General features: G+C 37.7%; 1 protein-coding gene across 3 annotated transcripts in view; it reads right to left on the bottom strand.

Annotated features, from left to right (window-relative positions):
• Nucleotides 1-7072: 7072 nt before the first annotated feature.
• Nucleotides 7073-26922, bottom strand: part of WDR44 (WD repeat domain 44) — an 81144-nt gene continuing 61294 nt past the window's right edge. The window contains exons 14-20 of one of the 3 annotated variants that reach the window (XM_065900435.1): nt 18927-19049; nt 16129-16320; nt 15822-15923; nt 15490-15605; nt 14499-14626; nt 10228-10362; nt 7073-7167 (exon numbers count right to left, since the gene is read on the bottom strand). In XM_065900435.1, coding sequence (XP_065756507.1) covers nt 7073-7167; nt 10228-10362; nt 14499-14626; nt 15490-15605; nt 15822-15923; nt 16129-16320; nt 18927-19049 — 891 coding nt within the window. The remainder of the gene's footprint in view (nt 7168-10227; nt 10363-14498; nt 14627-15489; nt 15606-15821; nt 15924-16128; nt 16321-18926; nt 19050-26922) is intronic. The other 2 variants (XM_065900436.1, XM_065900437.1) reach the window with 2 other exon arrangements.

Below are 26922 nucleotides of genomic sequence, written 5' to 3'. Positions count from 1 at the left end.
GCTGAATAAGTGCAACCCCAGTGCAGCAACAGGACAGACTGTAAAACTGCTTTGGGATAATGCTAAGCATTTGAAAGCAAGGCAGGAAGTTGTCTACAAAAGAATTCCACTGCTTACTTACTAAATAAGTTAGTAAGTAAGGAAACCACTATTGGGATTTGTACATCATCAAATCCCAATAGATTTTTAAGTTTTAAAAATTTTTAAAAAATTTTAATTTTTGGCTGCGTTGGGTCTTCATTGCTGTGCGCGGGCTTTCTCTAGTTGTGGCGAGCGGGGGCTACTCTTCACTGTGGTGCACGGGCTTCTCTTTGTGGTGGCTTCTCTTGTTGCAGACCACGGGCTCTAGGTGCGCAGGCTTCAGTGGTTGTGGCACGCGGGCTCAGAAGTTGTGGCTTGTGGGCTCTAGAGCGCAGGCTCAGTAGTTGTGGCGCATGGGCTTAGTTGCTCCACGGCATGGGGGATCTTCCCGGACCAGGGCTCGAACCCGTGTCCCCTGCGTTGGCAGGCGGATTCTTAACCACTCTGCCACCAGGGAAGTCCCCAATAGATTTTATTAGAGGAACAGATAATGTAAATGAATCTAGTATTTTAAAAGGTGATGTCAGTGGAGAAAAAAGGCGCTGACCTTAGTAACTTCGAAAAACAGTGTTGTAACCAGAAATTACGATATAAAAGACGAAGGACTGTATGTAAAAACTGTATTCTAGTTGGTAAAGGTATTTCTCATGGGGGTATGGGTTAGCAATTCTGAAACTGCTGAATATGTTATGTTGTGATTGAACAAATAAGTAAATGGGAAGTAAATGGTGGAAACCAGGTGTCTCACTGTTGGAGAGGGAGGTTATCCATAAGCAAGAGGAGGAAACTAGAATAATCCATGTGTTAATGGATTACTCAGAGACATCAGCAAGGATTCACGTCTAATTTAATATAGAGATGGTTACATAGAAATTTTTATAGATGTGTGGAGATTAGTATACATGCATATATTTCTTTGCTCGGTCAGCTGAGAGGGCCTAAGAGAAACAATGCCCCAGTAGCAATGAGCACACCTGTCACCCAAATCTTAGTTTCTAATACCAGTCTCCAATAAAAAGGAACTGGGATAAATGGTTGATTATAGGGCTGGAGCAGGAAATACACAAAATGAACCTGGAGCATGTTGGGAGTGACAGAAGGTAAGGAAGTGCTCAAAAAAAAAAAAAACAGTCAAAGGGACACAGAAGCCAACTTGAAAGAACTCTCAATGGCTAAGGCTGGAACAAGTTGAACAACAAAATAAGGTAGTATTGTGCTGTAACTCAAAGTATAAAATAAATACCCCTAAGTCCATGCTGATATAAACAAATGGTTGAATAAATAAATAAGAGAGAAGAGACCTATCTCCTGTACTGAGCAATTCCAAATTAAGTTATACAGATACTTGCTCCTCAAGGAGGTGGGCCTTAACTCTTCCTTACCCCTTGAGTTTCGGCTGTGCTTAGTGATTCACTTCCAAAGAGAAGATTTATGGAAAGTGAGAAAAAAGTAACTTTATAATAGAGAAACCTGACAAACATTCCTCAGCCAGGTGATGTCATGTTGGTAGTATGTATCCTTTTTTTAAAAAATACTTCTTTATTGGAATATAATTGCTTTACAACGGTGTTAGTTTCTGCTGTACAACAAAGTGAATCAGCTATATGTATACATATATCCCCATATCCCCTCCCTCCCACCCTCCCTATCCCACGCCTCTAGGTGGACACAAAGCACCGAGATGATCTCCCTGTGCTATGCGGCTGCTTCCCACTAGCTAGCTATTTTACACTGGGTAGTGTATATATGTCAATGCCACTCTCTCACTACGTCCCAGCTTACCCTTCACCCTCCCCACGTCCTCAAGTCTGTTCTCAACGTTTGCATCTTTATTCCTGCCCTACCACTGGGTTCATCAGTACCATTTTTCTGGATTCCATATGTATACGTTAGCGTATGGTATTCGTTTTTCTCTTTCTGACTTACTTCACTCTGTATGACAGACTCTAGGTCCATCCACATCACTACAAATAACTCAGTTTTGTTCCTTTTTATGGCTGAGTAATATTCCATTGTATATATGTGCCACGTCTTCTTTACCCATTCGTCTGTCGAAGGCCATTTAGGTTGTTTCCATGTCCTGGCTATTGTAAATAGTGCTGCAGTGAACATTGTGGTACATGTATCTTTTTGAATTATGGTTTTCTCTGGCTAGATGCCCAGTAGTGGGATTGCTGGATCATATAATAGTTCAATTTTTAGTTTTTTAAGTAATCTCCATACTGTTCTCCATAGTGTATATCCTTGATGTGATGTAATGAAAAGAGTAATTCACCTCTGTGGTCTTCCTCCCCAAAGTTCATAGCCTGTTGAATCATGAGAAAAATACCAGACAAACCCAAACTGAGGGACATTCAACAAAATACCTAACCAGTACTCCTCAAAACTGCTGAGGTCATGGAAAGCATGAGAAAACGTCATGGCTAAGAAGAGCCTAAGGAGACCTGACGACCATGTGTAATGTTACATTCTAGACGGGAATCCGGGACAGAAAAAGGATATTAGGTTAAAAACTAGTGAAATCTGAATAAAGTGTGGAGTTTAGTTAACAGTAATGTACAAATGTTGGTTCCTTAATGTGAAAAATGTGCCATTGTAATGTGAGATGTTAACAATAGGAGAAATTGGTGCAGGGGATATGTGAACTCTTTGCAAACTTTTCTGAAAAATCTAAAACTATTCTAAGATAAAAAGTTTATTTAAATTAAGAAAGCACAATATGCCTAAATGCAATAAGGTATTCTGGACTGGATCTTGGAAGTGAAAAAGGACACTAGTGGAAAACTGGTGCAATGTGAATAAAGTCTGGAGTTTACTTAATAGTATTGTACCAATGTGGGTTTTAGTTTTGATCACTGTGCCATGGTAACGTAAGATATTAACATTAAGGGAAACTAGGTAAGGAGTATATGGGAACTCCGTATTTTCTTTGCAACTTTTCTGTAAATCTAAAGTTATTCCAAAATAAAAATTAAAAAATGTAATGCAGGGTAGCTGGACGTACAGGCAAACTCCATCTGCCTGGACCACCGTAGATCACCTACATGATGACATTTGATTTGCTGGGGACTCTGCAGTGGATCTCTCCCCTCATTTCCACACCACCCTTCACGCTGGCCCTGCTGTATCAACCTGAATTTACTTCATGTGCATGGGTCTACACCAGCCAAGTGGTTGTGGCTAACAGGGGGAACCTGGCTTCCCCAAAACCAGATGACTCAAATCTAGAGAACGAAAGAAAAATGGACCAAGCTTCAGAACTGAAGGGAACAGGAGAGCAGTTGCGGGGAAGGGGGGGTCTGTTAAACAGGAGTTAGCTCAAAATAGAAGACAGGTAAGAATTTAGAGGAAATAGACAATGATTTTAGTCTGGGAGGAGGGAGCCAGAGACCAGCGAAGATGTCGGCATGGTGGGTACTCCATTTTTTCCACCTTACCGGTATATGGCTTACACATAAGGTCTTTTACCCATATTATCCTTGCTATTTGTAATATTAGATGAACTAAGATGGGCCTGAGAATCAAGTGGCTGCCATGAGTTACTAGGAAGGGTAGAACAGACAGGGGATAGGATGAGAAGGGGCATTTCTAGGGCCACAGCCACAAGATAGTTCCAAGTCTCTCACTTGTTTCTGTGGCCATCTTCTCCATCAGACTGTGAGCTCCTCTGGCACATGGCTGCTGCCTTATTCTTTTCTAGTCTCAGCAGTGGTCTGTACATAGTAGGTGTTCAATAAACATCTGCTTAATGAAGAAGGCAGGAAGCTAGAAACCAGTGAAACTGGGAATGATTTTCTTTTGAAAACTTTATCTTGAATCCCCATAATAATTAAATAACTTAAAAACATTCTGATAATTTGATTTTTTCGTATCAGTGAGGAGAGCTGGCTCTCAAAATTATACAACTGAAACTAGAATTTTGGGGATGGATATATTAACGTTAAACATATATTTCAAAGAATAAAAAGCAACTGCCCAGCTGTATAATTTGAAGACCAGAGAAAATGGCATGCTAAATATGTTGAGTCATTCATATTTTAATTCCAATTAAGGTAAACAAGATGGAGGCAGGGGAAGGCTCAATATGACTCTTCAAAGAGTTTTTAATGAAATGTGGTTTTAAACTTGTCCAGGCAGCCACACCAAGTCTGTGATGAAATTTTCACCAAAGGAAAAAGGGAAAATAAGGTAATATGGTTACTTTTTTCAAAAGCTAGGTTTATTCACTTTAGACTGTTTGTTGCTCTAAGATAAGATTGTGTTTGACTTTTCTTAGTGACTGTTTTAGTATTAAGATGTTCTCTCTTTTATGATGAGGTGATAGTATACGGTGGCAGTTTTTAAAAGTGTTGCGTTGGCAGAAAAAGGCTGGTGTCCTATGTCAATCCTTAAAATACTATTTGTCCATGAAATCTCAATATCTAGAAAGCACTTGCACATCTTTTTTTTTTTTTTTTTGGTCTAGGAGGGTACTCAGGGATTCGGGAGAGGCAGTGAGAAATGTGTGTTTGTTGAGTACACCTACTGGCTAGGTACCAAGCTTTATACATACACGATTTCTCAGTAAATCTTTACAATTTCCATTAGATATTCTTGTACTACAGATAAGGACATGGAAATTAATACAGAATAACTTGCTCAAGGAAGGTGCTAACAGAGGAAACCAAATCTAAGTTTATCTAATTCTACAATCTGTGCTCCTTCCTATAATACCACACAACTTATTACAGTGAGTTTCTAATATTCATTTTAGGGAAAAATATTGTTCAGTTTTTCTTTGTATACATCTTCATGCTACCTTTTCAAACTCACTTTCTGACTTGTAACTTCACAGTGTATTTATATAGTGATAGCCAACAATTTATATAAAACGAAATTTACAAGTGTCAGTATTGTTCTCTTAAGCTTGCATCCCAACTATTTTTTGCCTTTTTGTTCAAGAAACCACATAAAACCTATCAGGAAATATTCATATTGGCAACACCCTGATTATCTGCAGTTGAAACATCCAGCACCGCAGCAGACTACAAGGCCTCAGGCAGAAGTCAGTGAAAGCCAAGAGGGTTGAAGACACTGAATTCTTTGACACGCTAGACCAATCACACTGCCATCCAGACCCTGAGACTACGAAAGTGACTGGTTAAAAAGCCAATGGCATAACAACTCGGTCTGTCAGGTAGAGTACAGAAAAGTGAGCAGAGGTGGGGAGAGAAGTGTGAGGGAGGTGAGAGGAGGGGAAGGACAAAGCAAAGCACTGGCAAGAGGAAGAAAGCAGCATAGGGGTAAAACCAAGGCAAATAATATGCAATGAACTAGAAAATCCACGACACCTCAAGACCATGCTGATGGGCTTCCCTGGTGGCTCAGTGATTAAGAATCCGCCTGCCAATGAAGGGGACACGGGTTCGAGCCCTGGTCCGGGAAGATCCCACATGTCGTGGAGCAACTAAGCCCGTGCGCCACAACTACTGAGCCTGTGCTCTAGAGCCCGCGAGCAACAACTACTGAAGCCCGTGCACCTAGAGCCCATGCTCTGCAACAAGAGAAGCCACCGCAATGAGAAGCCCACACACCGCAGCGAAGAGTAGCCCCCACTCACCGCAACTAGAGAAAGCCCATGTGCAGTAATGAAGACCCAATGCAGACAAAAATAAATAAATAAAATAAAATTTTTTTTAAAAGACCATGCTGATTGATAAGGATGTGATCACGGCTCCCCAGCTTCTCACCTATATACTGAAAACAAATGCAGTAAAGAACATATAAGCATACAGATGAACTGTTAGCAGTGTTCATTTTAGAACTAGAATTAAAAACTTTTTTTCTTAAAGGTATGTAGCTAATGCATTATAATTTAGGGGTCCAAAATTTGATCTCTGCTTGCTAAAAATCAAATTATAAAAAAGATTTTGGTTTTTTTACATTTCTCAATTTACCGAAGTCATCTGAAAATAAAGTCATATGTTTAACAAGTTTTGGCCACCAACTTTTAATAATACATATTTAATTTTCAGAAACATATGCTAACCATCAACAACATTATCAGGGTTCCATCACCCCAGATGTTATTTCATTGGTACATTATATCAATATTTACAAAGGCTTTCAAATTCAACAACACAAAACAGCTTAATTTTTAAAACTACAATGCTTTAAAAAATGTAAACTGTCCATTTTTACATTATTGTAAAAAAAGAAGACTCACTCCTTAATGTGGCTTAATTTTTTTAAGTGAGCAAAGCCTGGTGCTCATGGATAAAGAATGAAAAGAATTCTTTACATAGGAAACATTGTGCTCCAGTGTGGCAAAAAAAAAAAAAGAAAAGAATATATATATATATATATATATATATATATATATATATATATATGTATATATACACACACACACACATACAAAAAAAGAATCTTAAGTCCACAATTTAGACCACACACAAAAAAAGTCCCCAAATTGAGAAATTTATAAAAACCATTTACACATGGTTGTTGACCTATTGAAAACCTATATAACATTTTAAAAATATTAACTCAGTCAAAAGATACCACTTCTCTTAAAAATGAAATTTTGTGCAAAAGAAATTATTTAAGCTAGAAACAAGACACTCCCCCTCAGTAAGAGGCCAAAAGAGCCACTGAAATAATTTAACTCTGTTAGATTTAGTGCATGTAACCAAAAGGCACACACATGTGATTAATATATTAATATATTTTCATGCAGAAACCTGTGCATGTTCACAATTATATAACAAAAACACAAACATAACAAAATGTAAAGCCTAATGTTTGGCAATGTTATTCTAGCTACATTCCTTTCTAGTCTATCAGTCCCGGGTTTACTAGATCATTAACGTTGCCTCTCAAAAAATATATTATATTTGAACAACTTCCAATAAAAATTAAAAAAAGGATGTTGGCCTGAAACACTATAACTTTTTCAGTTCTGATACATATAGAAACTTACTGATATGTTTATTTTAAATGTCATTTCAAATTAAGATACATTTTTCCTTTTGTTAATAAACACTTTGATTGCGCCAGTGAAGTCAGCAGAGAGAAGAACTTCTGTGTTATCTGTCTTCATAATACCTTAAAAGCATAAAAGAAAGTTTTTAGTTGATTTTAAAGGAATATGAAGCCTGCTGCCACAACTGTCACATGCCCATGACCCTCTACCTTTGGGGCGGAAGAACCTCTCCCAGCCTTCAGTCTCTCTTTTCTGGCTTGCTCCTGTGATCCTTTCATCCTCCTATACCTCTCCTCTCTGAGGCTCACTTCCACTTACCTTGTCTTAGCTGCTCTTTTCCTGGCAGCTAAGGAGAGATTATGGTCCCTTGGGGCCAGGATGCCTGGATTTACTCCCAGACAGCCAAGGCCTCTAAGTTGTCTAATTCTTCATTTCGCGACAAGAGGCTAGCATGTTATTCAGCCCCAGGACTGGAATGTTGGCGGGATGGGACCAGCTGGGCAAGTCTTTTGCCAACAGGGTTCACTAATGAGGTTGACAGTAAGGTTTACTGTACAGCAGACATACTGGAACTGCCATGAAATGAAGCACACACGATCACTCTGTGAATGCTGAGAGAACCTTTTGCCTTTCCAGTCCATACTGAAGAACCATGTAGCTACTACGCTGAATGGCAAAAACGCTTACCACTTACATTTGCTGGTAAAAACATTTAACGAACAAAATTCAGTGTTAACTATTATGCATAGGCAAAAATTGTGGGTTTAAGAAGGAGTGATTAGTAAGGAAGAAAATAATCCAAACTTTAACTGGGAAGTTGTGTACAGGATGAGTTAGACAAAATGGTTTCATATATATATATATATATATATATATATATATATATAAATGCCTTATAAGATACAATATAATGAAGATGATAATGTCTATTGCATGCCAGGCATTTTGCTAGACACCTTACATGTGTTTAATTCTTCTCACAACCTTGTTTTGTCTTTTTTTTTTTTAGTTTTCAGCTGTATTTTTTTTTTAATTGAAGTATAGTTGATTTAAAATATTGTGTTAATTTCAGGTGTACATATGGTAGCCGTAAGTTTGTTTTCTATGTCTGTGAGTCTGTTTCTGTTTTGTAAATAAGTTCACGTGTACTATTTTTTAGATTCCACATATAAGTGATATATTTGTCTTTCTCTGACTTACTTAATATGATAATCGCTAGGTCCATCCACATTGCTGCAAATGACATTATTTCATTCTTTTTTATGGTTGAGTAATATTCCTGTGTGTGTGTGTGTGTGTGTGAGTGTGTGTGTGTGTGTATACACTGTAGTTTTGATTAGCATTTCTCTAATAATTAGCGATGTGGAGCATCTTTTCATGTGCCTGTTGGACATCTGTAGGTCTTCTTTGGAGAAATGTCTATTGAGGTCTTCTGCCCATATCACAACCTTATAAACGAGGTATTATCACCATTTTAAACATGAGGAAAACTGAAGCTTAAGTTGCCAAATATGTCAGAATAAAGAGGAGGGCAATCAGATATATTTTATGATCTCATACCCCAAGTTTAAGAGTTTATTCTTAGAGTACACCTACACAGGTACAAAACAGCAAACACAAATCTGAGTATGATCCAAAGTTGTGCCTCTTTAAAAAGGAGGCAGTGAAGTAATAACTGAACCATGTTAATATGGTGTAGTTTGAGAAGTTTAAAAAAGGTACTTTTCATTTTTCCTCAAATGGTTTAAAAAGCTAGAATTTTCTGTTCAATGTGTAGGGAAAATGTGCAGAGTGTAAAAAGGTATTGGGGAAAAAGAAAAGGAAAAAAAACCAACCAAATGACTTAATTTAGAAGAGAGAAGTAGGATTTGACTGTGAGAAAAAAAAAAAGAAAATGAAAAGAAATATTTCCAAACAGGCATTTAGTAAAGGTGTAATAATTCTGAGTTGGTTGATTTTTAAATCTGGTAATTGAAAGAAGTGGTAGGGACTTCGCTGGTGGCACAGTGGATAAGACTCCACGCTCCCAATGCAGAGGGTCTGGGTTCGACCCCTGGTCAGGGTTCGACCCCTGGTCAGGGAACTAGATCCCACATGCCACAACTAAGGAGCCTGCCTGCCACAAGTAAGACTCAGCACAACCAAATGAATAAATAAATAAATATTTAAATAAAAAAGAAAAAAGAAAGAAGTGCTAGACTGAAGTTCATCTTTGCTATCAAAATTTTTCTTCACAGACAGAAGAAATAGTGTATTTAGTACAGTGTATAGTGCAAATAATGCCACAAGGGAAATTACTTGATATTAAATGAGAAAAATGCTTGAGAACTTTTTAGTATTCAAATACTTTTAGAAGCACTCTTACTACATTGTATCTATTGTTGTGACTTTATAACTCTCTACAAGGCCTGGGTATAGTCTCTAAAGTGAGAAAACACATTTAATAAAATATTCTGCAATAGATTTTAACAATACAAACTTGTTTTCATTAACAACTGGTCCAAGTTTCCATGTTTTTACCTTACTCTTAAGAATTAACAGGGACCATTTTTATATAATTGGCACTCAATACTACTTGACGGTTTCTTTTTACTTCCTAATCTGAGCATTTTATATAATTGAAAGTACTATTCCTTCTCGAAGTATTTGCTGCAAAGGGCAAGAATTACTGGCTTGTAAATAGCTATCTATGAGAAGCTGTAAATTTGTGGCAATTAGAAAAGAACACTGCTTTCATTTTGGTTTAATTCACTTATTCAGTAAATGTTTATTAAGCACCTACTACATGCAGGCAAGCACTGTGCTAGGCACTGGCCCTACAACAATAAATAAAACACATAAAATCTTTGCCCTCACAGAGATTATAGTGCAGCAGAGACAGATAATTTATCTTGTATGTATTTATGTCTGGTTTGCATTTCTCTAAAGAGAATAGTTGTCCATAAAAAAAATTACCAACTTTCAAAAGTTTCAGTTTTAATTCCCAGGTGAATTTAAAAGAAGAAAAACTCGCAAGAACTATATTACCAAAATGTTCAGAAATGAACATCTGACAACCATTATGTTGCACAAAGGAAATATTCTTCATACTCATGATGAAGACCTCATAATACCCACAGGTCAATGAGGCTACTAAAGGCTGACTAGGGAAAACGAAGGACAAACAAAATATGAATACCTACCAGAGGGCATGTTATCCAAAACTTCAGCATCTTCACCTTTATCGTTCCCTTCTGATTTTTCAGACTGCACATCCAAAGACAACATCAAACTTGGGTTTGGAGCAAAGATGGCTGATGTAACAACTGCATTATGGGCTGGGGAAAAAAATTTTACTTTAAGACAACTAATAAACTTGATTCTAAACATCAAGACAAAAAGCATAATATTTCAAAAAACATAATAGTGTAGTTATATGCAAGTACCTTTAAAAACTAACATATAAGTAACTAAGAACTATTTAAAACCCAAAATATTTTCTTAAAAGAAACCAAATCCATCATAGTAGGGGACTTTTAACACCCCACTTTCACCAATAGACAAATCATCCAAAATGAAAATAAATAAGGAAACACAAGCTTTAAATGATACATTAAACAAAATGGACTTCATTGATATTTATAGGACATTCCATCCAAAAACAACAGAATTCACTTTCTTCTCAACTGCTCATGGAACATTTTCCAGGACAGACCATATCTTGGGTCATAAATCAAACCTTGGTAAATTTAAGAAAATTGAAATCGTATCAAGTATCTTTTCTGACCACAACGCTATGAGACTAGATATCAATTACAGGAAAAAATCTAAAAAATACAAACCCACGGAAGCTAAACAATACACTACTAAATAACCAAGAGGGAGGTCACAGAAGAAACCAAAGAGGAAATCAAAAAATACCTAGAAACAAATGACTATGAAAACACGATGACCCAAATCCTATGGGATGCGGCAAAAGGAGTTCTAAGAGGGAAGTTTATAGCAATACAATACTACCAAAAGAAACAAGAAATATCTCAAATAAACAATCTAAAGCAATTAGAGAAAGAAGAACAAAAAACTCCCAAAGTTAGCAGAAGGAAAGAAATCATAAAGATCAGAGCAGAAATAAATGAAAAAGAACTGAAGAAAACAACAGCAAAGATCAATAAAACTAAACCCTGGTTCTCTGAGAAGACAAACAAAACAGATAAACCCTTAGCCAAACTCATCAAGAAAGAAAAGGAGAAGACTCAAATCAACAGAATTAGAAATGAAAAAGGAGAAGTAACAACTGACACTGCAGAAATACAAAGGATCATGAGAGATTACTACAAGCAACTCTATGCCAATAAAATGGACAACCTGGAAGAAATGGACAAATTCTTAGAAAAGCACAACCTTCCGAGACTGAACCAGGAAGAAACAGAAAATATAAACAGACCAATCACAAGCACTGAAATTGAGACCAGGACCAGATGGCTTCACAGGCGAATTCTATCAAACATTTAAAGAAGAGCTAACACATAATGTTCTCAAACTCTTCCAAAATATAGCAGAGGAAGGAACACTCTCAAACTCATTCTACAAGGCCAGCATCACCCTAATACAAAAACCAGACAAAGATGACACAAAGAAAGAAAACTACAGGCCAATATCACTCATGAACACAGATGCAAAAATCCTCAACAAAATACTAGCAAACAGAATCCAATAGCACATTAAAAGGATCATATACCATGATCAAGTGGGGTTTATCCCAGGAATGCAAGGATTCTTCAATATACGCAAATCGATCAATGTGATACACCATATTAACTGAAGGAGAAAAACCATATGATCATCTCAATAGATGCAGAAAAATCTTTCGACAAAATTCAACACCCACTTATGATAAAAACCCTCCAGAAAGTAGGCATAGAGGGAACTTACCTCAACATAATAAAGGCCATATGTGACAAACCCACAGGCAACATCGTTCTCAATGGTGAAAAACTGAAACCATTTACTCTAAGATCAGGAACAAGACAAGGCTGTCCACTCTCACCACTATTATTCAACAGAGTTTTGGAAGTTTTAGCCATGGCAATCAGAGAAGAAAAAGAAATAAAAGTAATCCAAATTGGAAAAGAAGAAGTAAAGCTGTCACTGTCTGCAGATGACATGATACTATACATAGAGAATCCTAAAGACTCTACCAGAAAACTACTAGAGCTAATCAATGAATTTGGTAAAGTAGCAGGATACAAAATTAATGCACAGAAATCTCTTGCCGTCCTATACACTAATGATGAGAAATCCGAAAGAGAAATTAAGGAAACACTCCCATTTACCACTGCAACAAGAAGAATAAAATACCTAGGAATAAACCTACCTAAGGAGACAAAAGACCTGTATGCAGAAAACTATAAGACACTGATGAAAGAAATTAAAGATGATACAAAACAGATGGAGAGATATACCATGTTCTTGGTTGGAAGAATCGACATTGTGAAAATGACTCTACTACCCAAAGCAATCTACAGATTCAGTGAATTCCTATCGAACCACCAGTGGCATTTTTCACAGAACTAGAAAAAAAAAGTCACAATTTGTATGGAAACACAGAAGACCCCGAGCAGCCAAAGCAATCTTGAGAAAGAAAATGGAGCTGGAGGAATCAGGTTCCTGGACTTCAGACTATACTACAAAACTACAGTCATCAAGACAGTATGGTACTGGCACAAAAACAGAAATATAGATCAATGGAACAGGATAGAAAGCCTAGAGATAAACCCATGCACATATGGTCACCTTACTTTTGATAAAGGAGGCACAAATATACAATGGAGAAAAGACAGCCCTTCAATAAGTGGTGCTGGGAAAACTGGACAGCTACATGTAAAAGAAGGAAATTAGAACACTCCCTAATACCATACACAAAAATAAACTCAAAATGGATTAAAGACCTACATGTAAGGCCAGAAACTATCAAACTCTTAGAGGAAAACATAGGCAGAACACTTTATGACATAAATCACAGCAAGATCCTTTTTGACCCACCTCCTAGAGAAATGGAAATAAAACCAAAAATAAACAAATGGGACCTAATGAAGCTTCAAAGATTTTGCACAGCAAAGGAAACCATAAACAAGACAAAAAGACAACCCTCAGAATGGGAGAAAATATTTGCAGATGAAGCAACTGAGAAAGGACTATTCTCCAAAATTCACAAGCAGCTCATGTAGCTCAATATCAAAAAAACAAACAACCCAATCCAAAAATGGGCAGAAGACCTAAATAGGCATTTCTCCAAAGAAAATATACAGATTGCCAACAAACACATGAAAGGATGCTCAACATCACTAATCATTAGAGAAATGCAAATCCAAACTACAATGAGGTATCACCTCACACCAGTCAGAACGGCAATCATCAAAAAGTCTACAAACAACAAATGCTGGAGAGTGTGCAAAGAAAAGGGAACCCTCTTTCACTGTTGATGGGAATGTAAATTGATACAGCTACTATGGAGAACAGTATGGAGGTTCCTTAAAAAACTAAAAATAGAACTACGATATGACCCAGCAATCCCACTACTGGGCATATACCCCGAGAAAACCATAATTCAAAAAGTGTCATGGACCACAATGTTCATTGCATCACTATTTACAATAGCCAGGACATGGAAGCAACCTAAGTGTCCATCGACAGATGAATGGATAAAGAAGATGCGGCACGTATATACAATGGAATATTACTCAGCCATAGAAAGCAATGAAATTGAGTTATTTGTGGTGAGGTGGATGGACCCAGAGTCTGTCATACAGAGTGAATAAGTCAGAAAGAGAAAAACAAATACCGTATGCTAACATATATATATGGAATCTAAAAATTAAAAAAAAAAAAGGTTCTGAAGAGCCTAGGGGAAGGACAGGAATCAAGATGCAGACGTAGAGAATGGGCTTGAGGACACGGAGAGGGAGAAGGGTAAGCTGGGACGAAGTGAGAGAGTGGCATGGACATATATACTCTACCAAATGTAAAACGGATAGCTAGTTGGAAGCAGCCGCATAGCACAGGGAGATCAGCTTGGTGCTCTGTGACCACCTAGAGGGGTGGGATAGGGAGGGTGGGAGGGAGACGCAAGAGGGAGGAGATATGGGGATATATGTATATGTATAGCTGATTCACTTTGTTATAAAGCAGAAAGTAACACACCATTGTAAAGCAATTATACTCCAATAAAGATGTTAAAAAAAAAACAACCCACCAAAACCACATACAAGTTCTGAGATTCCATGACTTCTCAAATTTTAGACAAGTATACGTTCTTCCTTGGTACAGAAAAATCAAACAAAGCCAATACAATGCGAAAGCACTTAAAACTGCCAAACTATCTCTCTGAAATAAAGCCTATACAAATTTACTTATAATACATCTCCATTTTAACTTTATTCACTTATAAGACACATAAAAGTATGCATTTACTTACCTTTAATACCTTCCCAAAAGTCATTACGATCTCTCCTCACTGAAGTAAACTTGCTTAAGTCATGGTAAGTACTCCAGATATAAACATACTTATCTTCTGAGCCACTAACGAGGTAACTAAAATCATGGCTACATTTAGTGAAGAAAGAAAAAAAAAAATCAAAGTTGTGGGTTTTTTTAGGTTTCCCTCTATCTATCAGAGCTTCCTAGTTTGAAACACCTAAGAAAACAGCCAAGAGAACTTGTTGAAATACAGACTCCTAGTCTCACTCCAGAGGTCCTGAACGTGTAGGTTTGACATGGGTGGCCAGTGGCATTAGTATTTTCATCGAAGCTCTAGGTAACTGCTGCTGGGTTAACCCACACTGGGATGAGTGCCTACTTAAGAGGTAAAAGAGAGAAGCAGAATGCTTTACCAATTAAATTACTGGGTAATTCAAGAAGAAAGGAGAACTGGTAAGAAAAGAGCTGAAATAAGGACGGCTACAAAGGAAGGAAAGGTAGGTATTTCAGGAGAGCCTGCAGATCCCAAACTAACAGTTCAAATAATAATGATATGCAAAGGTGTAAGTACAGGACACTGTACTTTAGGGTCTCGAAATGCTTTATTAGCTTCTGCACCTAAAAGGATCAAGACCATGGGTGGGGTGGGCGGTGGTGGGATAAATCTCCTCTTAGAAAGCATACATGAAAGTACAAAAGCACAAATTCTGGAGCTGGGTCTTCTAATCCTGGTTCTGCAACTACCAGTGTGACTTTAGGCAAATTACTTAATTTTCTGGGTGTTGGTTTCTTCATCCTCAGAGCAAGGGCAATTCGAACTCTACCAAACAGCTGGATAATGTAAGTAGGACTGATAATATGAGATACCAGTTGTAAAACTGCAAAGTAACTAACAGCACCATATAAACATAAGCCATAGATCAATGGAAAAATGGGAGTAGGGGAGAAATGTTCTGATCCCTTTTGGGAATTCCTCATTGTCAATTTACCTGAAACTTGCTTTGATCTGGCTGCTGCTGTTGACATAACCCTTATACTTCATGGACAGTGACAAATCTCTAAGATCATATAGTCTGATTCTGGAGTCATTTGAAGTTACCAGTATCTAAAAACAAATCAAAGGAAAAGTTAAAAATACCATCTTTTAATCTGTGCTAAGGTACAACCAAAAAAGGGTGTTAGACACATACAGAATATATCTCAAAACTAGAAAAAGCAATATTCCATAGGAAAGGAAATATATTCTTAGCTAAGATATGAAGAACTTACTTTCAGGAGTCTATATATAGTGTGGAGACAGATGGTTTTGAATACCTAGTACCTTATTTTCTCCAGGTAAAGGTTCAATGCCAGTAATTTTTCTTCCAACCTTGTTGCGCCCTCTGGTAGATCGGACATGTATCTGTGTGTGGTATTTCAAATGCTAAAAAAAAAAAATCACAATTTAAAAAGATCAGAATTAGAAAGAAACTCAAAGATCATCTGAGCCAACTCACAGACAAACATGGTATTATTTGTCCCAATTACAGATAAGGCAGTTAAAGCCCAGACAGGATACACCAACTTATTCCAAACCACAAAAGTATCTAAGTATTCAAGTATGTAATTTATACAAGACAGTCATTTACCTCTGTATCATAGAAAATACACCTGCCATCATATGTCCCAATCACTGCATATTTGCCATTCTGACAGAAATTTGCAGCTGTGATCAATTTTGTTTGACCATCTACTTCATTCCACAAAGCCACTTTTTTGTCAGGTATGTTCCAAAGGCGGAGCTTTCCATCCAATGACCCACTTAGAAAATACCTGTCATCCTAAAAATGTGACGAAAGAGGAAGCTTTCATTTTATCACATGAAGAAAAACTCATTAGCAAATCAATACATTAAGTCTATTAGAAATAATGTTAAAATATATAGATTTCATTTTAAAAGTATTAAAGTAAGCATTATTTCAGTCACTAAAAATAACAACAATTAGAAACCTCAGTATTCATTTTGGAGAAATGACCTTCTAATCACTTTATCATATCCTTAAACTGCTTTTCCCAAGGTATAGATGTTAATAGATAATGTGTTTGAGTATACATTGTGTAGAAGGGTTCTGTGGTCAAATAAGTTTGAGAAATTCTGGGTTACAGAAAGTTAAACAGGATTCTCAGTTAACACGCACTCTGAATCTTTAACGGGCGACTTTTTTGGGGGTCAGGTAGGGACATCTAGCAGGGCTAGCAATTCAAGGAACATGCTTTGGGAAACACTATCCTAAAATGGTACATTTGCCCATACCTTCCTTGGGATACATGTAACAGATGGATAAAAGAGTAACTAATGCCAGTTAGCCCACAGAACCAGTCAATTTTTGGAACTCTGATACCCTGTCAGCAGAGAATTGCTTCACTGTTTAAATTCTCAATCTCAAACCAGGGGTTCTCAGCTGGGGGCAACCTGGCCCCACAGGAGACATCTAGCAATGTCTGGAGACAGTTTGGAATTGTCACAATTTAGAGGGTGGGGCGCTACTGACATCTAGTGGGTAGAGGCCAGGAATGCTGCTAAACAGCCTACAATGCACAGGACAGCCTTTTCTCTCTCTAAGAAAAAGAATTATCCAACCCCAAGTGCCATTAGTGCCAAGGTTTAGAAACCCTGTTCTAAACTAAACCAAGCCTACCATGAAGCTGCTCTAATTTTTGGTAACATAAGAATTAAAAAGAAAATAAAATAATTGGGATGCCAAAACAAGAAACAGATTTTCTTCTCCACTCAAGATTATTATTCTTACCCACTTCTCAAGCCCGTCAAGGATAACCTTCATAGAATAGGCATTTTTATGGCTATGGTACAGTAGGCTCAACTCAATGTCTACCAGCAGAAGTGCTGAACAAATAAAAATACTTCATCTTGGTCTTACAATTCAGAATTTTATTTACATACATATATACACGTGTGTACATGTGTGTGTATCTCCATTTTGCTATTTCTTTTATGACTCTGCTTCGTTTCTTCTAGGTAACATTATTTGATAGAGTCATATTTCCTAGGAAAATGTCAACACCACCCCACTCTTCCCTAGCCCCTCTCATAAATTCTCCAGGTCAGTAGAATTTTTAGAAATAAGGCTTTTCAGTTTCCAAAATAAAACCAAATAAAAGTATAGGAAAATTATTGACTGAACAGAAACCTTAATAATAAAGTACTACATAGATAACTATTACCACCTAATAGCCCTCTCTTTCCATCTTGATACATTATAGTTAAAATAGAGGTGGGGGGATTTTGCTCTCAGGTGCTTGACAGGGGTAAAATCTACCCTTTTGTTGCACCCTTAGGTGACAGGATGGGGATATTATTTAGAAAGAAGCCTCGAAAGCTTGATGGTCAAAACTGATACAGTATTAACATAGATTAAGCATTTTTAATTTTCAAAAGTTCTTAATAAAATCTTCTCTAAGGGTTCAGAATTATTACTGCCTATGTTATAAGCCTGCCCAGGGAGGGAAATTATATTGAGAGAAAAAAGTCATTCTTCTCTCTTAATTTGGGGAATGAGAGAAAGAAATGTCAATATAATTGAAAGGTTGCATTAAAAAGACAATGGGTACTAAACACAGAGAGATGAGGACATGATTGGAAATGTAATCATACACAAATGTAGTGGAGGGAAAGTCAATGAGGGTCAGCTCAAGCCCTCCACTTATTTCAACCTAGCTAGTGAAGCAGTGCCAACAAGTGACATCCCTTGTGCTTACAGCTGCAAAGAACTAAAACTACTCTAGCCTCATGCATTTGGTGGCTCTATCCTATAAGGGCATAAGATAGCTCTGGAGTCCATGATGGTAGATTTTTCTCCTTTAGTTGAAATCATATGAAATTCTTTCTAGAGGAAAGATATTAAAGGATTTTCTACATTGAAAATGAGTATGAAGGGATCTCAAGATTAACAATGTTTTCAGACCTGAAATAGGAATTCAGTCTATCTTGTAATGAATTTTGGTCTTTGCCTCTTTCAACCTTTTCCTCTTTGTCTCTTCCCTTCCTGACCCTCCTACAACTATTCCTGCCTATATGCTTCCCTTTCTCATTTATTTACCTGCCGTCTTTTCTTCTTCCACTGTCTCCAACCTCTCTCCTCTTTAATAAGATATTTTATTTCTTTATTTATACCCTGCAGGTCTTATTAAAGATTTGGGATGACTTTTCACTGTCATATTTAGACTATAATATTTCCAGCTCTTCTAATGAAGATTAGTACAATATTTATTTCCTTTCTTATTTTTAAAGCAGAATGAAACACTAAATTAAGCTGCTCTTAACTATGTGGATATTAATAATTTTTTTCCTGTAGTCCAATTACCCTCCAGAGAAACCTGGTTCCATCACCTTCCTCATAGTATAACAGAAAAACATGTAAATACTTACTCTTGGATGGAAAGCTATGGCAGTGACAAAATCTATGTGCTGAAAACAGCAAAGGCATTCTCTTCTGGAAATGTGCCATAACCTGACTGTTTTATCCATTGAAGAAGAAAGCAGAAAGTAGTTCTACGGAGAAATTGACATTGATTATCTTATCACCATATGAAAAAAAACACTTACACCATAAAAGAGAACTTTTAGTTTTAGGTATCTCAAGAGTTTTGTCATTACTATTGTTATATGCAGCATCATAAAGTACAAAGATATCCAATCCACTTGGACAATCCCATTTTTTTCCAAATAGTTAAATACCATATTTCTTTGATTCTAAGACTTTTTCACATTACCTATTCTGAAATGAGGATGAATCTTATGACTTCTGTTGAAAGAAATCTGCCAGATGCCGACAGAGGACTAAGGTGTGCCTTGGTTGTTGGAGCCTGCATGTACTAGAAGTTAGCTATGAATGTAAGGCATCTATTCATTTGATCGTCACTTCAGTTATTTTCACATTGATAACACTGGTGAATTTTAACTCCCATGAATTCCCTAATTGTCACTTAAAATGTCTTGAAACGAAAAGTTCTTGTGCACCTGTCACACCTTAGGCAAGCAAATGAGAGAACAGAAATTGTCAAATGTCTCAGAATAGAATTTTCAAAGCTAGAAGAGGGTAGTGTAACTGATTTAGGCATTATGATGGCCCATCACCCATAAACCAAACATCTATCTGTCAAAAGCTTCCAGATGGATACATAAGGGGATAGGATTCCCAGGTGCTCGGCCCTACCAGGCGCCGGATGTGCCACTGCGCAGGGGCGCGAGACCAGATTCTGTACGTCACTCCCTCTTGTGAGAACACCGGAATCACAACTAAATGCTGAACAATCATCAACAGGAAGGCGCTGGAACTCACCAAAAAAGATACCCCACATCCAAAGACAAAGGAGAAGCCACAATGAGACAGTAGGAGGGGGGCAATCACAGTAAAATCAGGGGCTTCCCTGGTGGTGCAGTGGTTGGGAGTCCGCCTGCCGACGCGGGGAATGCGGGTTCATGACCCGGTCCGGGAGGATGCCACATGCCGTGGAGTGGCTTGGCCCGTGAGCCATGGCCGCTGAGCCTGCGCGTCTGGAGCCTGTGCTCCGCAGCTGGCGGGGGGGGGGGGCGCGCAGCAGTGAGAGGCCCGCGAACCGCAAAACAAACAAAAAACCAAAAAACCAAAAAAAAAACCCCAAAAAATCAAATCCCATAACTGCTGGGTGGGTGACTCACAAACTGGAGAACTCTTATACCACAGAAGTCCACCCACTGGAGTGAAGGTTCTGAGCCCCACATCAGGCTTCCCAAACTGGGGGTCCGGCAATGGGAGGAGGATTTCCTAGAGAATCAGACTTTGAAAGCTAGCGGGATTTGATTGCAGGACTTTGACAGGACTGGGACAAACAGAGACTCCACTCTTGGAGGGCACACACAAAATACTGTGCACATCAGGACCCAGGGGAAGGAGCAGAGACCCCATAGGAGACTGAACCAGACCTACCTGCTAGTGTTGGAGGGTCACCTGCAAAGGCAGCAGGTGGCTGTGTCTCACCGTGAGGACAAGGACACTGGCAGCAGAAGTTCTGGGAAGTCTTCCTTGGTGTGAGCCCTCCCAGAGTCTGCCATTAGCCCCACCAAAGACCCCAGTGTTGGGTCGCCTCAGGCCAAACAACCAACAGGGAGGGAACCCAGCCCCACCCATCAGCAGGTAAGTCTATTAAAGTTTTACTGAGCTCTGCCCACCAGAGCAACAGCCAGCTCTACCCACCACCAGTCCCTCCCATCAGGAAACTTGCACAAGCCTCTCAGATAACCTAACCCACCAGAGGGTAGACAGCAGAAGCAAGAAGAACTACAATCGTGCAGCCTGTGGAACAAAAAACACATTCACAGAAAGACAAGACGAAAAGGCAGAGGGCTATGAACCAGATGAAGGAACAAGATAAAACCACAGAAAAACAACTAAATGAAGTGGAGATAGGCAACCTTCCAGAAAAAGAATTCAGAATAATGATAGCGAAGATGATCCAGGACCTCAGAAAAAGAATGGAGGCAAAGATCGAGAAGATGCAAGAAATGTTTAAGAAAGACCTAGAAAAACTAAAGAACAAACAAACAGAGATGAACAATACAATAACTGAAATGACAACTACACTAGAAGGAATCAATAGCAGAATAACTGAGGCAGAAGAACAGATAAGTGACCTGGAAGACAGAATAGTGGAATTCACTGCTGCGGAAAAGAACAAAGAAAAAAGAATGAAAAGAAATGAAGACAGTCTAAGAGACCTCTGGGACAACATTAAACACAACAACATTCGTATTATACGGGTCCCAGAAGGAGAAGAGAGAGAGAAAGCACCCGAGAAAATAAATGAAGAGATTATAGTCGAAAACTTCTCTAACATGGGAAAGGAAATAGCCACCCAAGTCCAGGAAGCACAGAGAGTCCCATACGGGATAAACCCAAGGAGAAACACGCCAAGGCACATAGTAATCAAACAGGCAAAAATCAAAGACAAAGAAAAATTATTGAAAGCAGCAAGGGAAAAACGACAAACAACATACAAGGGAACTCCCATAAGGTTAACAGCTGATTTTTCTGCAGAAACTCTACAAGCCAGAAGGGGGTGGCATGACATATTTAAAGTGATGAAAGGGAAAAACCTACAACCAAGATTACTCTACCCAGCAAGGATCTCATTCAGACTCGGAGAAATCAAAAGCTTTACAGATAAGCAAAAGCTAAGAGAATTCAGCACCACCAAACCAGCTCTACAACAAATGCTAAAGGAACTTCTCTAAGTGGGAAACACAAGAGAAGAAAAGGACCTACAAAAACAAACCCAAAACAATTAAGAAAATGGTAATAGGAACATACATATTGATAATCACCTTAAACGTGAATGGATTAAATACTCCAACCAAAAGACACAGTCTCGCTGAATGGATACAAAAACAAGACCCATATATATGCTGTCTACAAGAGACCCACTTCAGACCTAGAGACACATACAGACTGAAAGTAAGGGGATGGAAAAAGATATTTCATACAAATGGAAATCAAAAGAAAGCGGGAGTAGCAATACTCACATCAGATAAAACAGACTTTAAAATAAAGAATGTTACAAAAGACAAGGAAAGACACTACATAATGATCAAGGGATCAATCCAAGAAGAAGATATAACAATTATAAAATACATGGGGCTTCCCTGGTGGCGCAGTGGTTGAGAGTCCGCCTGCCGATGCAGGGGACACGGGTTCGTGCCCTGGTCTGGGAAGATACCACATGCCGCAGAGCGCCTAGGCCCGTGAGCCATGGCCACTGAGCCTGCATATCCGGAGCCTGTGCTCTGCAACGGGAGAGGCCACAAGAGTGAAAGGCCCGCGTACTGCAAAAAAAAAACAAAAACAAACAAACATACACCCAACATAGGAGCACCTCAATACATAAGGCAACTGCTAACAGCTATAAAAGAGGAAATCGACAGTAACACAATAATAGTGGGGGACTTTAACACCTCACTTACACCAATGGACAGAGCATCCAAACATTCCATCCAAAAACAGCAGATTACACTTTCTTCTCAAGTGTGCACGGAACATTCTCCAGGATTGATCACATCGCGGGTCACAAATCAAGCCTCACTAAATTTAAGAAAACTGAAATCACACCAAGCATCTTTTCTGACCACCATGATATGAGACTAGAAATCAACTACAGGGAAAAAAGCGTAATAAAGACAAACACATGGAGGCTAAACAACACATTACTAAATAACCAAGAGATCACTGAAGAAATCAAAGAGGAAATAAAAAAATACCTAGAGACAAATGACAATGAAAACACAACGATCCAAAACCTATGGGATGCAGCAAAAGCAGTTCTAAGAGGGAAGTTTATAGCAATACAATCCTACCTCAAGAAACAACAAACATCTCAAATAAACAATCTAACCTTACACCTAAACGAACTAGAGAAAGAAGAACAAACAAAACCCAAAGTTAGTAGAAGGAAAGAAATCATAAAGATCAGAGAAGAGATAGATGAAATAGAAATGAAGAAAACAATAGGAAAGATCAATAAAATGAAAAGCTGGTTCTTTGAGAAGATAAAAAAAAATTGATAAACCATTAGCCAGACTCATCAAGAAAAAGAGGGAGAGGACTCAAATCATTAAAATTAGAAATGAAAAAGGAGAAGTTACAACAGACACCGCAGAAATACAAAGCATCCTAAGAGACTACAACAAGCAACTCTGTGCCAATAAAATGGACAACCTGGAAGAAGTGGACAAATTCTTAGAAAGGTATAACCTTCCAAGATTGAACCAGGAAGAAATAGAAAATATGAACAGACCAATCACAAGTAATGAAATTGAAACTGTGATTAAAACTCTTCCAACAAACAAAAGTCCAGGACCAGATGGCTTCACAGGTGAATTCTATCAAACATTTAGAGAAGAGCTAACAGGCATTCTTCTCAAACTCTTCCAAAAAGTTGCAGAGGAAGGAACACTCCCAAACTCATTCTATGAGGCCACCATCACCCTGATAACAAAACCAGACAAAGATACTACAAAAAAAGAAAATTACAAACCAATATCACTGATGAATATAGATGCAAAAATCCTCAACAAAATAGTAGCAAACAGAATCCAACAACACATTAAAAGGGTCATATACCATGACCAAGTGGGATTTATCCCAGGGATGGAAGGATTCTTCAATATACGCAAACCAATCAATGTGATACACCATATTAACAAATTGAAGAAGAAAAACCATATGATCATCTCAACAGATGCAGAAAAAGCTTCTGACAAAATTCAACACCATTTATGATAAAAACTCTCCAGAAAGTGGGCATAGAGGGAACCTACCTCAACATAATAAAGGCCATATACGACAAACCCACAGCAAACATCATTCTCAATGGTGAAAAACTGAAACCATTTCCTCTAAGATCAGGAACAAGACAAGGATGTCCACTCTCACCACTATTATTCAACATAGTTTTGGAAGTCCTAGCCATGGCAATCAGAGAAGAAAAAGAAATACCAGGAATACAAATTGGAAAAGAAGAAGTAAAACTGTCACCATTTGCAGATGACATGATACTATACATAGAGAATCCTAAAGATGCCACCAGAAAACTACTAGAGCTAATCAATGAATTTGGTAAAGTAGCAGGATACAAAATTAAGGCACAGAAATCTCTGGCATTCCTATACACTAATGATGAAAAATCTAAAAGAGAAATTAAGGAAATACTCCCATTTACCATTGCAACAAAAAGAATAAAATACCTAGGAATAAACCTACCTAAGGAGACAAAAGACCTGTATGCAGAAAACTATAAGACACTGATGAAAGAAATTAAAGATGTTACCAACAGATGGAGAGATATACCATGTTCTTGGATTGGAAGAATCAATATTGGGAAAATGACTATACTACCCAAAGCAATCTACAGATTCAGTGCAATCCCTAACAAATTACCAATGGCATTTTTCACAGAACTAGAAAAAAAATGTTCACCATTTGTGTGGAAACACAAAAGACCCCAAATAGCCAAAGCAATCTTGAGAAAGAAAACGGAGCTGGAGGAATCAGGCTCCCGGACTTCAGACTATACTACAAAGCTACAGTCATCAAGACAGTATGGTACCGGCACAAAAAAAGAAATATGGATCAATGAAACAGGATAGAAAGCCCAGAGAGAAACCCACGCACATATGGTCACCTTATCTTGGATAAAGGATGCAAGAATACATAGTGGAGAAAAGAAAGCCTCTTCAATAAGTGGTGCTGGGAAAACTGGACATCTACATGTAAAAGAATGAAATTAGAACACTCCCTAACACCATACAAAAAAATAAACTCAAAATGGATTAAAGACCTAAATGTAAGGCCAGACACTATAAAACTCTTAGAGGAAAACATAGGAAGAACACTCTTTGACATAAATCACAGCAAGATCTTTTTTGATCCACCTCTTAGAGAAATGAAAATTAAAACAAAACTAAAGAAATGGCACCTAATGAAACTTAAAAGATTTTGCACAACAAAGGAAAGTACAAGCAAGACAAAAAGACAACCCTCAGAATGGGAGAAAATATTTGCAAACGAGTCAACAAAGGATTAATCTCCAAAATATATAAACAGCTCATGCAGCTCAATATTAAAAAAGCAAACAACCCAATCCAAAAATAAATACTTAATAAATAAATGAAATTAAATAGCGTTCTTGAACCAAGCATGATCTTACAAGTCAAAAAAATTAGATTCAGATCTAAGTTCTACCCATAACTAGTTTTGTGATGGGTCAGAGGCCCAGTCTTCTAATCCACAGTATGGAATATCAACTACCTCACAGCATTGTTATTTTCAGTATTAACAAGGTAATTCCTATTACGTGGCACAAAATAAGTCTTCAACAAACAGAAAACCCACTATAAACATCAACTGTGCTAGATACTCAAGAGAAACAACAGTGAAGTAAGAGCTGATCCCTACTCTTGAGGGGCTTAGAATCTTGTTGCCAATAAGATGTGGAAATGTACATAGATAAACAGTTAAGTAAAAAAGAAAGTTTAAGAAAAGAGCACAGAGACAGATGAAGGCGTTAAGAACAAAAACTGAGGTTTCCTGGAGAAGAAATTCTGCCTTAAGACTCCAGCATGAATGTACAACAAGGTGACTAGAGTTAACAACGCTGTATTATATACTTGCAAGTTGCTAAGAGAGTAGATCTTAAATGTTCTCACCACAAAAAAAAGGTAACTATTTATGGTGATGAATGTGTTAATTACCCTTATTGTAGTAATCATTTCCCAATATGTAAGTATATCAAATCATCACTGTGTACACCTTAAACTTACACAATGTTTTAATTACATCTCGATAAAGCTGGGAAAAAAACCCAAAAAAACTTCAGCGTGACTCCAGCTGAGTTTTCAATGCCTGCCCTACAAATTTCAAATTTGCCTGCCCCCACAACTGTGTGAGCCAATTCCTTAAAATAAACCTCCCATGTATGTATTTCCTCTTGGTTCTGTTACTCTGGAGAACACTGACTGATACAGTCATCAATGGAGGATTAATATCTTCAGTTGGTGCTACATTTTACAAAAAATATTGGTTTGCTTTAAGAAAGTAAAATGAGTGCAGGGTTCCCAATAAGGTGCTTTGTACTTTTTATTCTAGATGAATACGATTATCAGATTAAGGACACTTTAAATTTCCATCTTCCAACAACTCAGATTTCACACAGGGTGGGGAGAGAGTACAAAGATACAACTGTGGCTCAATTTAAAACCAGACTACCAGGTGAGGCCCAAGCTTGTTCCAGGAGGTTAGAGAAAAACGTTATGAAATGCATCCATAACATCTAAACAAATATGATACGAGCATAATTCAAAAATGGAGTGATTCAAAGCTGGAGCTCAGGGAAAGGCTGACTTGCCAATATATGCCAGTGATATCTTTGTGATATAGTTAAAATATATGGGTGTCACTGGTATCCTTGCTAGTATTTTGTTAACTCAGATGACTTTTCTCAATTTAAAGCTTTTAAATATCACTTTCCCCCACAAATTCTTAATATATTTTAGATTTTGATTACTGACAAATTTTAATACAAAGAAAGTATAAGGAATCATGCAAAAATTCCAAAAAACTGCTTCATGCTTCAAACACCTTAAATAAAATTTTAAGTATCTCTTAAAAATTTTGCAAACTTCTAAGATATTTGATCGGTGGCAAAATAGCCCCTCTACTTCTAAAATTTTGCTCTAAGGAAAAAAAAAATTACAAAATGAAGACTTACCATTGATCTGCAGAATATAATTATTAAACCTAAATTAATAATTTCATGAATATAGCAGATTATCCCCAAAACAGTCTTGATTAGATAGGTCAGACTTCACCTTTGTAGCTGAAGTCATATCCATT

The sequence above is a fragment of the Phocoena phocoena genome, chromosome X, assembly GCF_963924675.1.
Source record: "Phocoena phocoena chromosome X, mPhoPho1.1, whole genome shotgun sequence".
Lineage (NCBI taxonomy): Eukaryota > Metazoa > Chordata > Mammalia > Artiodactyla > Phocoenidae > Phocoena > Phocoena phocoena.
The sequence above is the reverse complement of the archived record's forward strand: the minus strand, read 5'-3'. Positions and strand labels throughout refer to the sequence as shown.